This window comes from Photinus pyralis, unplaced genomic scaffold (genome assembly GCF_008802855.1).
Source record: "Photinus pyralis isolate 1611_PpyrPB1 unplaced genomic scaffold, Ppyr1.3 Ppyr1.4_LG8, whole genome shotgun sequence".
Lineage (NCBI taxonomy): Eukaryota > Metazoa > Arthropoda > Insecta > Coleoptera > Lampyridae > Photinus > Photinus pyralis.
Window position 1 is genome coordinate 5,956,109 of NW_022170819.1, and position 18,279 is coordinate 5,974,387.

An 18,279-nucleotide genomic window follows, 5' to 3' on the forward strand; every position below is an offset into this window, starting at 1 on the left:
ATTTAGATTCAAGGAACAGTGGTTTTGGGAACGTTTTCTTAAGCGCTGAATCCACCTCCAAGCATTTTCCAATGGGAAAAGATCTGAAAAATTATCTACGATACCCTTGTCACTGCTCAGCGACTTAGCAGTTTGCGCATGCGACACAGTAGTGCTTCAAAGACGCGACACAGTAGCGCTGCAAAGACGGGTTACACAATCGCGTACCTTGCTACTTCGCCGCGCTTCAAAAACGCCTAGTGAGAAGGGGCTCTAAGAGTAGATAAGTGATCATTTTACCGGCAAAGGTAGATAAAATGCAACACATCATTGTCATTCTTATTAAAAATAGGACGCGGAGCACGATATGAATTGAGAATCAGAACAGAATACGATATTGTTTCTATGGAAAACCAAGGCTTGCTATTTTGGACGTCTAAATTAAATACCTACAGAATATTAAAAGTTTTATAATGATCTGTATGGCTTCTGCAATAAAATAAAGTTTTGTATTATACACGACGATAAAGGGAAAACATCCCTTTATCGTCTTGTATAATAAATAACTAAAAAGACTGTGTGCAAGTAATTTTAAAAAGCAACTTTTTGGACTACATCAAATAAGACTGCAAAACAGCTGTAGGTAAATACGCTTTGAACTCAACTTGAACCGCACGGCCCAAATTTCTACTAAACATTATTAAAGATTGCTTCAAATATTCCTTTGATATCTAAATGTCATTCAGTAACAAGTAAGTTCTAAATTAGATCCCTACGAAAATCTCGTAAGTAAATCATTTGCAGCATTTGTAGCAATTTGTCTTATTAATGACTCCTTAAAATGCTCCCTTGATTACATTCCTAACAATAATGCCAAGGACATTTCTATGGAAATACTAAAGCGATTTCTGAGAAGGTTGCCCAAAGTGTTAAATATAATCCCAAGATCATTCATAGTATGATTCCTAAGCAAATATTTAAGGAAAGTCAAGACTTGGTTCACTTGGTTGTTTCAAGAAGCTTTACTAGCATGATTCCTTTGAAACGCCCATCAGCAACAATAATGCAATATATCTTCTCTCTTCGGGGAAGAATTACACTAATTAGTAATTACATATTAAACGAATGTAAATGTTGTAGCATTACCGACACAAAGACTACAACAAATAATTCACGAAAGAGAATAGATATAGGAAGAGAAAACATGTTTTTTTTAAATTTGTAAAGGTCTACGTTCCGACAGTGTGACAGACACACAAAAAACAGTAGTAAATCGTTCATGCGAAACAGGCAAAAGTGCAATGAATCTTTTACATGGTAGGTATACGCTCGCTCTTCCTTATATTTGTTATTGTTGCTTTCCGTCGTGAACGCGCATTTTTGAGTTATTTGTCTACGCTATTAGATGCAATTACAATCACCATTACTTCTTGGCTAGTGTAGCCACAAAGATTCGTTTAGTTCAACACTTTAATTGTTGTTTATATTGTAGTTGAGGTAATAAAAACAAATTTAGGTTACACAAGCTAATTTTTGCACTCCTGTTCGTAGAGATATTAAAATATGTGCTTGTCTATTCCATTAAAGGTCCTGACGGCACAGATTTATGAACCACTTTCGTTTGTAAAGAATCACAGATGTAAATGAGTATATATTTTGTTAATAAAACATTATAAGTGAATGCAGTATTTTGTAGAAAATGAAGTAAGCGTTGTTCAAGTTTGACAGTTTAGCATTTTGTACTAATCAATAAACAATTTAACGTAAAACCGGTGTTTCTTTAACGTAGTAAATGTACTTTATTTTACATATTTTAAATACAAAGTGAAATAAGTAAATAAAATGATTCTTTTAGAATTCATGAGAATTATCCGACAAATATATGAATATTTTGGATGCAAGTTTACTGAATTTATGAGAGAATGTAAAGGCTTCAATGAGGACACAAGAAACTGACCACAATGACTGGCAGTTTCTGTACCAAGCCACTTCTAGTACAGTTCGCCCTATAAATCCATTATGTTCTTCAGACGAAGACATACCTCATAAATTTGGTTTCAAATGCTTCCTCCAAGCCGACAGCTATATAGACGAGGCGAAATAAAAATAAATATAATAAATAGAGACGAAATTAACCACCTTTTGCAAGGCGCTCGTCTTCAAGGAATAGTCGCATTCGGGCGCTCAAAAGTTACCTTCCGGTAAGAATTTTTTCACGCGGTTTAAAGTTTCTTAAAAAGCTCGAATCGCGGTCTCCTTTTCTCGTGTCGCCAATAGGAGCTCGAGCTATGAGAAGGGCCCCAAAAATTGAGTACTATTTTGTGGAGGGTGTTTTAGTGAAAACCACCAAAGGAAATGTGGTAGCCTTCGACAAAATTTTAATGATTGTGGAGTCAAAACTGGCTAATCTGCCCCATAAAAATACGCTTAAGTCCCTTCGATCTCACACAAGGACTTCGATGATTTTTACAAATCACATCCTCCAAAGTTGGACGGAGTTGAGGGGATTGGAATGACCTATAAAGGAGATCCCAACTTCATGCGCAAATGATCCTCTAAACTCAATCATAGGAGGTTTTTAAAAGAAGGTATATACTTAAATGGAAGTTTTATAAGATTTCCAAGAAAAGAGTCATAAATTTCCCAATCGCAAATAGTCTTTTTAAGATAATTGTGCCTACATTTGTTTTGACATTGTCGATTTCATTTCTCTTTCAGCATGGATCTGGGAACCACTTCCATCTTAAGTACGTAAGATAAGTATGAAAAGGTATTTGATAGCTGAGTGCTTTTACCTCGGCTTTTACAAAATATGTGATCTTAATAATTAAGATATTAGAATTATTCTAATATATGACAACTATAGTATAGCAAATTACTCTGTGATAAATTTATTTAACTGTTTGTTTGTATGTATGTATGTTTTCCTTTGTGATATATTTGACAATATTCGTTTAGATACAACTGGACAATGTCTATGTCAATGTTTTGTTGATCACCAGACAATAAATTATTATTATTATGGTCGGTGTTTCTTGTGAGAACTCAGGTCTAGCCTGGTTAACTAATCGCACGGATTAAAATCAAGTAACGATTAGTGTCTGTGTCTGTGTCTGGTGAAGTTATGTAGGGTCCTTAAAAAAAAATCACACACGTACATTGGACATCTAGGGATAGTATGTAATTCGTACTTACCAACATACCTATTGATGGGCACAATAGCCAACGCTATCAGGAAAGAGGAAAACAAAACAAAAAAATCATTATAATAATTCCTGTAATTTTATAAAATGGAGTTTATTGTGTAAGTGTTTCTTTGGCTTTGCGTTTGGGTTGAATACGAGTGGGTTGTGATAACGTGGTGTGTTTCTGTGAAGAAGGAGTTTTGTTTTTTAATTGTATTTATGGTGTTTCTTTGTTCCTGAGGTCGTATTTGTGAGGTTGCTTGGGTTTTTGGTGGAGATATTGCAGTATTTTGTGAGCCTGTGGTGCTGTTAAGTTTTTGCGCTTCGGTTGTATACGAGTGGGTTGTTTCTGAGAAGAAGGAGTATTGTGTTTTTTAACTGTGCTAGGGCGTGTAACTTTATTGGATGGACCTGTCTTTGTAGTACATGTTGCGTTACTTGTATTTATGGTGTTTCTTTGTTCTTGAGGTTGTATTTGTGAGGTTGCTTGGGTTATTGATGGAGATAATACAGTATTTTGTGAGCTAGTAGTGCTGTATAGGTTTTTGCGTTTGGGTTTATTATTATTATTATTATTATCCACTAAAGCGAAGCTCTTCCTTATTATTTACACATTGGCAAGTTTCAGTTTCTTCTATCTTATTTTAGTATAACTTAGGCTTATAGTTGAATGGTTTGGTAAACATTTTTCGCAAGTTCATATCTCTAATGAGGGTCCACATTATACCTACCCAAACATTTTTTGTATCTTACTGTGTCTTAATTGCGCTCGTTTGTCAATTTATGCTCATTATTTGGGTCTCCAAAATTCCAGTAGAAGCTAAGTGAACGTTTAGCCCCCAAAAAATTAAAATTTTTCACTAAACGACAGTATTGCATACTACTTTCGTACTACTTTTATTGTGCTAGCTGTGCTTTATGCTCATTGGTTAGCACTTAAAAAAATTCCCCAAAATTAAATTTCTTCATAACTAAACTGGGATCTTGTCCTAAATGCCTCTCTTCTAACCCAAATATATTGAAAAAGGAAAAACAGTCAAGTCAACACGTGTTCTCTGCAATTTTTCCTCCATTGTTATACGGGAAAACTTTAACTTGTTAAACAATCTACTTGTGTTCAGTGAATGAAATGGTCTCCGCCAATTCGTTTTAATGGAGGGGGGCTCAGCGAACAGGCCCTCTAAAATCTAAATGAATATCATTATCTTCGACAGTTCGACTGTCACTAATGGATGTTCTTTGGACAAATACGGAAACGTTGCCTTATAAATAAATCACAAATCCACCCTTATTTTTCCACTTCGCCATTGTCGTAATTCAATCACCACATGTAAAAATGACAGTTAAAAGAGAAAAGGGTGTCCGTGTTGATCGTTTTGAGATAGGGAGACCAGCAGTAATAACAAACGACGTCTGCTAAATGAAAAGGCTAGAAACGGAATTATTTACGTTAAAGCTTAACGTAAATCACTCACTCACTAGTCATAATCTACTAAACTGTCTCCACCTAACTCCATTAGAGGTAATTAGCGTCGGGGTCCCTCCTACTTAAACTTAAGAGAAACTTTAGAAGACGACTTCTCCGCCTTTCTATATCTAATGTTAGCCTCATAACTTGCACCAAGTTAATTGTACTTATCTGTTGCAGCAATTTTGATTGATGCGCGACGGAAAAAAAGAGTCGCTCTACAAAAGGTGAGGTCAAGTGTGGTGCTTACCAGGATACTGCCACAATGTAGGAGTAGCTATGGTGGAATTGTGCGATCCACTGAGAGACCATGCTGCTAATCCTGAAGTTCGATCTTCCGTACACTGTAAAACAGCTCCGCCTCCTGAAACGCCTCCTGTCGTGCCCGCAGCCATGCCAGGCGTCGAATCTGACAACATTTGACATCAGCACATGCAAGCGTATCAATCGAGGAGGGAATTTTATAAGCCGATTAAAGCGTAATTGGATCTAATCCAAGTGTAAACTAGGGCAGATTTCAATGACGGATAAAGAAACACTTACCCAGCTCCGACAACCTGGACATCCTCGTCGTCGAGTTGACGGTTGTAAGAAGTCCAGCGGGTGGCAATGAGGGCGACGACACGATGTCGTGATGTTGGACCCTTTGCCGTGCAACGGCAATTCCAACGGGAATATTCCCTGAAAGAACTGAAAGTACAAACTAGCCATCCATTTTGCTACACTTACCATTCGTCGTAACTACCGAAGGCATCGCGGCAACCGAAATGTCCGTATTCTTATGCGTCGGCGATGTCACTTCGATCTTGACCACCGGCGAAATGCTCGTGGTAATCTCGGCGACCTGGCATGGATTCGATCCGGGCTCCTTTTTCACGCTAACAAGACTCCAGTCGATCGGATTCGTTCTGCTACAACCGGAGGAGCTTTCCGCGTATTTCGGTTTGGACGTCGGCGAATGCTGGCAGATGCACGGCTTTTCCGATTTCACCTTGTAGCACTTTTCCTCGCACTTCCTGTCGAGTTTCTTGGGCGACAAGGGCACATCGGGCTGATGGAATATGATGTTCGACGAATTAAAGCCCTTCGTGAATAGCTCCAATTGCGTGGCGGTCACGGGGGAGTACGGCGAACCGGGCGGTGGCGTCGGGGCACCAAAAGTGTAGCCGGTCGAGGAGAAGAGAGATTCTGCAAAGAAATTCTGTATTAAAACGAGTAACTGTAGTGTCAATATTTGGACGAGGTTACCATGCCATTTGATAGTTAATAACATTACGTTTACGATGGCATAAAATTTACGAATTCAGGCCCGTTGACCCCTAAAAGTAATTAAGAATTTGCTTTTACGTCAAGTTTGAATCTTAATTATCCAAAGGACGTAAGTTTAGCCGGTTTTAGCTTTCTATCGCGTTCTGTTAGGTTTAGCCTTGGTAACCCTTTTGCATTACGATTTAAACAGCGCACACGTTTGAATTTCCCTTGTGACCACAGACAGACTTTTGGAATTTTGGGAAATCCAGTACTAAATTTTCCCCAAGAGCCTCCTCATTTAAAAAGTTTAAAATACCCAGAAGCCTAACGTATCCTTACATGTTAAACCCAATAAAATTTTTTAAGACAGATACTTATATTCTTAGTTCTCTAAGGAAAACTTTCTGTTTCCTTTAAAAATTCTGAAAAATGATTTCCCAAGGAATTTTATTAGAAACCTTTATGTAAACCTTCTATAGAGAAGTCACTTAAAACCCCTTTTTAAAATATTTTCAAAATTAACTTCTTCGAAGTTCTTTAGTGACCATACGCATGCGCACACCTGATGTTTAAAATATGCGATATGCTTGTCTTTACTAGAAGCATCTGTTGTTAAAATTTCAAAAAAATATCTCCATAAATAAGAAACCTTACACGACACGACATTAATGACGACACCTAATGCTGGAATTGATCTCGAATCTCAACTATAAGCTGGAAAATCCCGAACGAGGGCTTATTGTTACCTGTCTCAGGGGTGAGACTAGCTAACACAAAAACTCTTCGATTTAGAATCTATTTTGTGCGTTATAAGTTGCGATTAATTAAATTCCACATTTCCGCACTTTGAATTTTCCGTTTTCACCTGTTATACAGCTACCTTGTTTCCTACCTGCTTGTACTCTAACGTCTAACCAGTTCTTTGTTCTGCAACTTGCTTTAACCTGTCTCGAAATCGTGCTTTGTGCATGTCATTTATGTCATAATTTATTATCAATAATTTTTCCTATTACTTATCCGAGATTATTGACGAATAAAATAATTGATCAAAATACAAAGGCTAATTAAAATACAAATTATATACGCCATCACGCTTATGGATGGCCTTTACATAATAACGTAAAGGTGCTGCCTTACCTTAGATGTTTGATTACATGCCACTTTTCGATTTCAAATTAAAGCGGGATCCGTTGAGTTTGTGGAGGAAATAGCGATTCCGGAGGACAATGTTAAACGTTGCCCGTTTGATTTTATTTCCATGTTATTGTAGTATGAATTTGGCGTAGAGCCTCGGGGTTAAGTAGGTACACTACAACCACCTCAGACACTTTTTCTGGTCTTGGAAAGCTCTTCAAAGTTTTTCTTTAACATTGTTTGCACCGAGGGGAAAATCACTGTAGAATTTTGGTGTACACTACTAGCATTTTGTAGAATTTTCTAAAAATTCTCTATAATTTTCCACAATTTTTGTAGAATTTTTTTTAATTCCCTTTAGAATTTTTTTAAATTTCTTTTAGAATTTCATTTTGTAAGTGGTTTACCCCTCGGTTTGCTCATCGACCGAAAAATAAAATTTTCACTAAATCTAATAGATTCTGCCCCATAAAAATCAACAACGTGAGCACTACACATAAAAGATGAGCTACCAAACCAATTTGACAAACATTTTACAAAAAGATCGATTCATTAACACAATTGGCAAAAAAAGTTTTGCCTCTAAAATTGAGCGGAAAGTCTGCCAACCGAAACAAAATGTAAAAAAATGAGAGCCGTCAAAATCCAACCACTACAAAAAAAAAACGACTTAATTTGTAAAACAAAACAAATAAAATAAAAAAAACTCTACGTCAACCAAAGAAACGACATTTTTTATAGCTTTGGCGTTAAAATACCAAAAAATCATAACCTTCAAGGCCTGGCCACTACATAAAACAGAGCTGAAAGATCTTACATGGATTCGTAGAAATATTTCGAGAGGTATTTCTAACCATTTTATTAAAAATATTTACGCAAATCTTCTAAAAAAAACCAAATGAAATAAGTTAAAATCGAGAGGAAAAAAATTGCCACACATCGGCCGATTAATGCATTATTTTCGATGATTTTTAGCATGTAGTATCAAAAAAAATCAAAACCGCACAAGTAAAAAGTAGGCCCATTAAACCAATTTATAAAAAAACAAAGCTTTGCCTATAAAATCGATGAAAAGATTGTTGTATAAATAAATAAAGAATTAGAACTGTCAGGATATGCCGTAAAAACTCTAACCACTACAAGAAAATTAGAACCATGGAACCAATGTAAAAAATAAATGTTGCCTATGGATTAACAATAAAAAAAAAACAAATAAAATCATACAGTTTCCGCAGCGCTACCCAAAAAAGAAATTGTCTTATAGATTTTATCCTGTAAAATAAAAAAATCACAACCTCTAAAATCTATCGGAAAGGTTGTCGCAGGTCGATAGAAAAAAGTCTGGTGTATTTTGTCCGGTAGAATCCAAAGAAATTGTAAGCGTCTAGATCTGAAGTCTTCTCAAAAATACTTTTAGAGACTTTCTTGGAAACTTCTACATCTTGAAGAAAATCTCCTCGAAATCTACCAAAGAATTTTTGTCAAGATCCAGCTGAAAACCTTATGAACTTTTTCGACCGCGTGCTAAAATTCTCGAAAAGATTACTATTTCTCTTTAATGATCAAGAGAATTTTCTTCACATGCATAAGTGGGTAATAATTGAGCAGATTTAGATTAATTAGGTAGGAATTTTATTGCCACTATCCCGTGCCATTCATTATTGGCCATTATGATAAAACTAAGTGCTTACCACCTGCTTCCACTGATCTGCATCAGTCTCGGCATCAGTCTTTCAAAATTACTGCGCCGTATTACAATAGACCTGTAGCACTTTGAACCATTACAATTATTAAATTAAATCTAATTTATTGCTCTGAAGGTAATGATTATTTATGCACATAGGTAATCAAAATGGCAGTAGAAATAAATTGTCATTATCTCGATTGGTTGCAATTAAAGGTGCAATAATTTTTTCCTATTTAATATGGGGGATATTTAACCGATATTTACCCTACAAATATGAAAAACTGCAGGAAAATTTAATTTGGAGTAGCCGGCAGATTGCTCGAAACTGATCTAAGGAAATTTCCCATCTCTGCCACATATGAAAAATTCTCACCTCAACCCAGGTTCGAATGGAACATCCGACCTTCCGGCTATGTAGCCCAACGCTCTACCAGTGAGACTCATAGTCGGATGATCCCTATTATACCTCAAGGAAATTGGCCTGGCCCTTGCCCCCATGCAAAAAATTAAAACCCGCAGCCCCTGTCTGTTAGGCACTCTATTAGAAATTTTTAGTCCATTTCCTACGGTCATTCTGCTCGGGAAAATACCCATAAATGTTTAATGTGATTGTTGGACTCAGGTTCTTCTTAAAGCATTCCTGTGCTGTTCTAGCTATGAAAATGGTAAATAAGGCTCTGTAGGAAATTCTGAAAGTAACTATAGTCAACTTGCTACCTGCTAAACGTCAAATCAAAGTAAGGAGTTGTAAATATCAAAAGAAACTGCCAATTCCTAAGTATGCTTTGCTGTTTTCTATAGTCTTGACACTTGGCCATAAGGAGAATGGCATGACTTAATTGAAAAAATGATTATGAAACGGAACCTAAAGCAAGCCAGTAGCGACAGTAATGAAGACGAGAGGAGATTATTACGGACGTCCATTAAAAATCGTTGGTATGCTACACGCCCGCGGCGAAATTTTTGATTAATCGATCGCATCTCGCAAATGAAACTTACAAAAAAAGCGATTTACGTGGAATAAAACTTGTTGCATATTTTCATGCGCCATCAGATCGCAAAAAAAAAGGTTGCCTTTTGTCCGTATAATTACGGCCGCGCGCAAAACCTTCGATACTATCGTCTACAATTCTAAAAACGTGCATGGTATATCGTGTAACGAAACTGTCAACTAATCATTCTTAACTGTCAAGTTATATACAAAAGTAATCTAAATCGAGCCGGAAACGGCCCGCCCTGACTGTTTCTACCGGAAGTCATGACCAACTTAATTCCCACTTTGCCGGGATGAATTTACATGTAGCTTGCGACTGTTACTGTTTATATTTGCCACCAAACGCCTTGTAGTTTTTTTTTTCATTAGCTCCTAAGGGATTTGTATATTCGCAGTGGTGGATTTAAAAAAAGGGAAAGGACTGATTAAAAGGTAGGTATATTTATTAGGTGCTATAAAACGGCATTAATGTCAATTATCGTCATCTGCTTTTGAATTTGTGTACGCCGCACCGAAGAGCTTTATTTAATTATGATTTACTCACCTAATACCTTTTATTCTGATCTGATGAACAGTAAACACAGAAAAGAAACTTTCCAATTATTCTTTGAAGAAACGTTCCCGCAAAACCCGCCTTACTTGAGAGACATTTCCACTTCCCCATTGAAGGATATCGATTCATTACAAGCAAATGATTTTCCCGGATTTCAGAACATCTTCAGTTATGTCAAATGATTTCATTAAACTCTAAGTACGCGGATGCAATACTCCAATTAAACGTTTCAAATGACATGGAGTTTGTGATTTACAGGGTGTAAACAGAACTAGAGAACGCGATTTTTCTCGAACATTTTTAAAGATACAAAAAATCTTTCAAATAAAATTGTTAGTGTTTCTAGTAAGCTACATAAATTAATGTAAATCAGAAAAGAAAATATTTTAATATTCGGAGATATACCTATTTTTGACTTTTTTTAAGTGGTACGTACTGTATATTTTTATACTATTTGGTATTTTTACTTTAAAAAAGTTTCATAAGTTATACCTTCTAAACTTAATAGAATTCGAGATATTAAAGATAATATTAAATAATTTTACTGGAAATTAAAGGCTGGCTATGGAAACATTTGTATTAGTTTATTGTTTGTAAGTAAAAGTTTATTGAATCGATAACGATTATTATTTGTTGTAAAAATGGAAGAATCCTCAATTAACGAGAAGGTAGATATTGTTGAAATATTTTCATTTATCAAACAAAAATTCAAGACAAGCCCTACGATTATACTGGCAACAATATCCTCCTGATCGCATTCATCCAAATCATACTCTTTCAAATTAGAAAAAAAAGGTACGTATAACTTGTTCCCTGACTATGGCAAATAGCTAATATCTGTCCAATTCTAAAAAGTGGAAATCCCAGTGATGTCACCAAACATCATTTTGTTAGAAGTGGATCAAATTTCAGCTCCTCACCGAAAATATTGTTCAGCTTTTAGTAATACTTCCAATAAACCACTTGCTGCATTATCGTTATTTAAATCCAACAAGTTTCCATTGACAACGTAAACTGCAGTAGAAATAGGATCAGAGATTGAGAAGCCGCTGAAGCTGCTTTTTGTTAGTGGATGTACCAATAGCCACGAATGGAGCATGAAATCCAACCTTGTGCCAGAAATACGTGGTCTGACATTCTATTATCTGACTTTATTTTATTTGATGCGCTGCAGAAGTTGCATCCCTCCAAAGTACACGACAGAACTAAATAAGATAAGATTTTCTTAAACAATTACTCCTTTCGTTTCATGAAGTTAAATCGCCTTGTGTCATGAAAATGTGATCAGTCTTTAACGTTGCGTTACCCTCAGTTTTCACAAAATTGCATTGTACATTACCGAATGTTTATATGAAACAACAAAATTGCCTTTTATTTTCCCTATATTCTCCTTGTTACTTCCACTAAAATTTGCATAGTTTCGCAATCTTTCTCATACACAGGATAAGGATCCCTTTATTGCTTAAAAACTGTCGCATTCCGCAAAATTGCATTGTTTCAAATTTCTCTTAAGTAACCAAACTCCATTAAAAACTGCCTTTGTTTTCCTTATCACTATTTTCACTTAAATTATCTCATATTTCATTTCAGAAATTCGTCTAATGTCGCCTAAATCGTCTCATTTCCTACGCTAACAATTTGCTGAAGGGCTTGTTTAAAAATTGCGTTAAGTACCTTAAATCTCTCAAACTCCTATATGAAATAACACATTTTATGGTTCCAAAGTTCCTGTCATAAAAATTACCACCGGTTTTCCTTAATTCCCCCAATATTCTTTGCACATGCACATTTTTCCAAGCTATATACGACATAAATAAATAATCAATGAGAAACTACAGAAATAAGATGAATTTTTGGAAAAAGAAATTGGCGGAAATAATAGGGAGAATATAAGGAAAACATACTAAGAAAAATAAGAGACAATTTTTTAAGGGAATTCCGTTACTTACATCTTATAGAAATTGGATCAGTTTAACAGGCAATTTTGCGAAAACTAAAAAAAAATCGACATAAAAAAACCTTTGAGCAAATTCTTGGCCTCTGTATAGGAAATATGCAAAATTAGATGAATTTGTAGACGAAAATACAAATTTTTAAGGTCAGTTTTATTTTAGACAACGCAATTTTGCGGAAACTAAGGAAAATGTTGCAATTTTGAAGCAACAATAGAAGCATCTGAGCAAATTCTTATCTCACGGATAGGATGTATAAGGAGTATGTGAAATCTCGATGAATTCAGCTAATTTGGAAGAAATGAAAAATGCGAATAGATTTCTGAAAAGCTGTACATGAATTCAATTTTATCCCAACTTCTGGTTATATCGGAAATTCACTCAAACTTCCATATATTAAATGGAGTACGCTAATTTTTATTCAGTTTTTTAAATGTAGGCAACATTTGGGCCTAACGATTTTTGAATTATTTGAGTATTTAGAATTTGTTTGGAAAATGCACTCCTCCATAAAATAAATTTCGTATATTATCAACGATGTAAATTCATTATTTTCAGAATTTAGGCTTATTAGGATTTACCTGAAGTCCACTGTTCAAAATAATATACAGAATGCGATATTGAAAATGCGAAAACCATAGAAATCCCATTTCCATCGATTATTCAAACTCTATGTTTATGTCTATGTTTGACGATGCAAAGTTTATTACTTATTGTAATTAAACCTAGAGGTTAAGTGGAAGAGCAGCGTTCGCTATGAACTTCGCCTCTACATATTTTTGTATCACAAAGAAATCTTTTTACTGCAATAAAGGCACTATTACTATTATTATTATTATAAATACTTTCAACCGATCATTTCAACAAGAGCACAATATATCGAATGATTATGGGATTTCAATAGAGAATTTATCCCTGCCGTCCCGTCTCCATCTACCACTATGATAACTACCCCAATCCCTTAAGTCACAATTTCTCGTTGGAAATCGTAGCGCGAACGCGAAGAGTTTGGTCGCGGAAGATTTTCATAATTGGGTAAAAATGGTCAGTATTTCCCTTCATTTTCCAAAAGCTCTTGCATTACCTCTGTTCAATCCATTATTTTCCTCAATTTCCCTAAAGTTTCTTACACTGCCTTCGATTTCCACAATTTTAATGAGAAATACAGTACTCCCACAACACATTGCATTTTTTTTTTGGTTTCCCTAGAACGTTTTCATCGTTTTTTTTTCTCGTATTCCTCTAATTTACTCAAAATTCCGAACAATATCACAGCAAGATTTCCTGTGATACCCACAAGTTTTCCCACATTCCACAGCATTTTCACTAATCTAGTACATTTGCACATATCTTCTGCACATTTCTCATCCATTCTGTGTTAGTTTTTATCAATGATTTTAAAATACAAACGTTGGTTCGTCCAGTCCATTATGAAGCTGCAATGGTCCTTTGTATTTTAAAACCAAAATCAGAGAAGATATTAAATTCTAGACAGCATGATACTGTAGAGGTAGACGATGCTATATTATAAGCTTTACTTATTATTAAATAAAATTGTTGTCTCTTTTAGTCGCTTTTTATGACAGACAGAGAATATACAGTGGACCAATTCTAACGCCGAACTCACAGAAAGATAGGTACTAATTTAGTCATTTGAAATCTGACAAAAATTTTCCGCTGGGTTTCATGAGTGAATTGAACTTATTTTCCGGTTCATGAATTGTCTTCATTAATGTAGTGTAGTAAATTAGAAAACTTAAAAGATAAAGAAAATCTGTCTCATCTACATTATTAAATACTTTGCAGTTTCCAATCCTTCCGTGTTCAAAAGTCAACCATAATATTTAATTTTATTTTTTATCTTAAAAGGAAGAAGGAAGGGAATTTGAGGAGAGCTGGAGAAGAGCTTTAGTGTAAGTTACAAAGCAATTTTGGAATGATTTGTGAATAACTTTAGAGGAACTTGAGATATACCTTAACGGAACTTAAAGAGAACCAATTGAAATGAAGAGAATTTGAGATTATAGAGAAACTGGGGGAAAAAGATGACTGAGAATTTGGCAGCAGGAATTCTAAATTTTTTATAGAACCGCAGTGTCTACCGTTCCGAAAATTAATACACATAATTAACTCAATGCCACAAGTGCGCCACATATTAAAGGCAAACAATATCTACACAGACGAAAACCAGTTTGTATTAAATACCGCCGTTCGACAAGACCCCTCGGGGCATTACACAATTTCATTATCCTAACCTACGATTCGAAATATTCAGTTAATCTTACGTAACGCGAACATCAAACTTGTTCGGCTTTAAAACGTAGTAAATTATTTAGATTGAGAGATGGAAACGGATTGCATTCTGAATAGATTGAAAAGTATGAGCGCACAATCATGCATGCACAAACATCAGTCATGCGTTATCAGCGTCAATCAGATTCTCCCACTACGGTCAGTTTCCGGCGTTACCACTTATCAGGTATGCGTATTTTGTTTTATTATTCCGATCTTGAAAGCGTATATTAAAGCTCGACGCCTGAATGGAATGTTGCGTTTAGAATTTAAAGCTTTTTGGTCGAATTCGACGGAGACGGAGAAGGGTTGCAAATAAACTCTTTTCGCTTTGTGTCTCTCAATGGGGATGTTTGCGTGCTTATTTAGATACGATTTCCTCTCATCAGTTCAAATACGAAGTTCCAGAGGCTTTGTTAATAATGGATTAAGGGAAAAGTTCCAGGTGTATTCTCCCTTTTGCTGTTTATTTTAGTCCAACAATTGACAGTTTTTTTTGCGAATTAAAAAATGCTCAAGCTAATTTTTTCAAAATTTTTCGTTTCTTAGTGTACACAGCGTCCGAATGTTTGGCGCCCTATTGCCTTTGCACCCTTTTGTCTTTGCGCCTTATTATCTCGCTCTTTTTTGCCATTTCGCGCCCAGGGCCGCTGCACCAGCTTCCAGGGGATTTTTTCTCTAGGAAGACGTTTTGGAGTCGCTGGCAAAAGTAATACTGGCAGTGGCAGTGGTAACCGACTAACCGTTTAAGAAAGTGTTCCAGCACGATCCTTTGATGTTTCTTCTCCCTCTTCGGAGTTGTAGGTGAATGGGGCATTAGGTCGTTGTTTATGTCCATGCTACAGAAGCAATAATGGTGATTCCTACGCTATGAATCGGCGGATCTACGCTAAGCGCGGATACTGCAGGTGAGCGAGAAGGGAAAACTAGGAGACAAGCGCTTTCTCTCTATCGCGCTTCTTTTGGTCGCATACAATCGACATTGCTGTAGCAGTGAGACCGACACTTACATTCCTTTCCATTCTCGTTTCCGTTCCAGCTACGTGATCTGTTCCTTTCGCATTACGGTTTCCGGTTCTGCTCCTGCCTCCTTCGTGTACCTTTATATCCTGCCTTTCTGCTAATTTTCGCAAAAAAATTCGATTACGAGGGATTCTCCAGAACGATTAAAACTCAAATGAGAACTTCAATCCGTTACTGGACAATCATCTATAGTTTTACTATTATTATTATTATTATTGGTTTCCAGCCAAAATCTTGTAAGATAAATGTTCCGAATCTCTCGGAAATCTAAGAAGAAACATTCCCGAATCTTTTAGCACTTGAAATACGAAAAAAAAAGTTTTATTATAAGGTTCGCCACAAAAATTCATTGGAGGTAGTTTTAGAACTGCCGAAGGGCTGTCCAGAATTCTTGAAAAACTCCAAAGAAGTTTGTATTTCTTCATGGGAAAAGAAAAAATCCTCCATTGTTCTCTAATTATAACTTGCCAGTCAAAACCTTATTAAAGAAACTTTCCACACTATCTGGAACTTTAATCAGTACCTACTCAAAATTAAAAAGTTACCAAGAAATTGACGAAATATCGAATAAGTTAATCAAAATGTTTTAATGTAGTTCCAAAGATACAACCTCACTTAAGAGATCTGGTGGGAATCAAAATTAGATCTGATTACAGGATGTCAACAAAGGGGGTGGCCACGTTACTTCAGAGCATGAAATGACTTGAAAGCATTTTTTCTAACTTTGGAAAAATTTATTTTTCATTAGCTGCTAGATTTAGTGGTCTAAGTCTATATGGTACCTACTGGTATGATATGGGTAACAATGTCGTAATAGTGATGTAAAAAAACTCAATTCGTAAATGCAAAAAGCTCGATTTTTTTCTCGATTTTTTTTCATAAAGATTCCAGTTTTGGATAGTCCCCAAGCAGTCATCAGATTGTGATAAGTGTACGAATCGTGCGCTCTTGCTGCACTTTTTTGTAGTTCTAAACCTTTCCCTAATGGAGTTCTGTGGTAAATCTTATAATATATTCTTTAGTTCTGATTAGGGTTCCCGGTAGCCCCATAAGAGTTCTGCAAGTTTCTCTTTGTGTGGAGAGTGGAGATTTATAATAAGAAAAAGATCGAGGATTTTTTACTTTTGCCACTATAAGAGATACAAAAAAAATGTTCTTATTTAGGTGTTGGGAGTTTTGACTAGATAAATAAAAAATGGCGACTTTTTCGTATTTCAAGCGCCAAAGGCGATCTTTCCGTACGGTGTGGAAATTAAAAATTGCGGAAAATTGCACGCAAAAATGCAAATATCTTCCGCAATTAAACATTAAGCCGGTATTATCTTACCCCTCGCAGATAATTTTACATATGCCTATTGGAATACATAATGCGGGGTGTCGTGTTTCGCGATTGTCGATCGAAATTTAATACACTTTTTAAATTTCACACTACCGCAATTAACATACGTACTGCCTCATCGCCGCGGAAAAATTACAGTAATTACCAGAGAAGAAGGAACGTATGCTCAATTAATTTTGCATACGATAAACCGTGTGATTAGCGGAGTGCAGAGAAAAAAAACGGGACCTCTATGCGGAATTTTTGATAGACATCTTTACAAGAAACGCGAGATATAATCGCGAAACTAAAAGACGTTTAGATTAATGGCGCTGAAGACGCCTTGCTTTTCTCTCATTAAACTTTATGACGCAAACGATCACGTGCAAAATTTCGAAACGGAAGTACTGATAATTTTTATTGTTTATAATACAATTGCCAACCTCGACGGCGGCGGCGGGTGCAACTCGCGAAAAATGTAATGTTAATGCAAAAGAATTATTCATGTACCGCACGTATTACCTATAATGTATGTAGGATAAGCATTGACAATTTAGACGCATTTGTAATTGATGAATATGAATGAGTTTTTAGTATTATGTATTGTTGTTACAAATTCCTGGTAGCCACCACGATTGCCCAAGGGCGATTTTGTCGTATCGCGTTTCCTTCCTATGTAATGAACACGCCTTTCTATTAAGACCAAGGCAGCAGATGCTCATAATTTTGTGGAGAAGGTTGTTATTTAATATGTAAAAGAGTGGCCTAAGGAAAAAAAATGGGTTTTTGCCATGGTATCGTGCGCAAATGTCCTCTCAATGTCACTAGGGAACTAAACAAAACGTGCAAATCTTCGTTAAAACTCCATCATTCATATCAATAGTGACAATTTTCTTCAACAGCTCGGAAAAGGCTCATAAAGACTTTTGAGAAATTCTTCTTAATCGGTCTAATATATAAAAATCTCGTGTCATGGGGTTTGTGGTCGCACTCCTCCGACACGGATCGACCGATTTTTATGACATTTTTTTTGTATATTTGGTAAGTATCAGAATAGGTCATAAAGCATATTTCATACCGCCAGGTGATTACCTATCTCGCCGGGTGTGCGAGGTGAGGCGGCGCAACCGCGGTACGAAGTTCGCGGGATCTGCTAGCAATCCATAAAAATCCATGAAGGCGCTTAGGCCCTTACACAAACATAAAATATGCATTTTGAAATGAGATCCCACGAAGCCATTTAAGAAAGCCAAGTTTTCGATTTAATAATAATACGAGTAGAAGCTAATGCACAGAAAAAAGTTTGTTACAAAATGACTCCCTGTCACGATTTCGATTTGACGGAGTTAATAAAATTGAAATGAATTTTTTTTTTATTTATTCACGTCGCCTTATTTCCATGATTAAATCATGTAAAGTATATTTAAATTAAAACTCGAATCC

General features: G+C 35.8%; 1 protein-coding gene across 1 annotated transcript in view; it reads right to left on the bottom strand.

The window, feature by feature from the left end:
* Window positions 1-18,279, bottom strand: part of LOC116177713 (protein winged eye) — a 62,625-nt gene that overhangs the window by 29,968 nt on the left and 14,378 nt on the right. The window contains exons 3-5 of the mRNA XM_031496769.1: window positions 5,362-5,820; window positions 5,176-5,313; window positions 4,883-5,041 (exon numbers count right to left, since the gene is read on the bottom strand). Of these exons, the coding sequence (XP_031352629.1) occupies window positions 4,883-5,041; window positions 5,176-5,313; window positions 5,362-5,820 (756 nt within the window). The remainder of the gene's footprint in view (window positions 1-4,882; window positions 5,042-5,175; window positions 5,314-5,361; window positions 5,821-18,279) is intronic.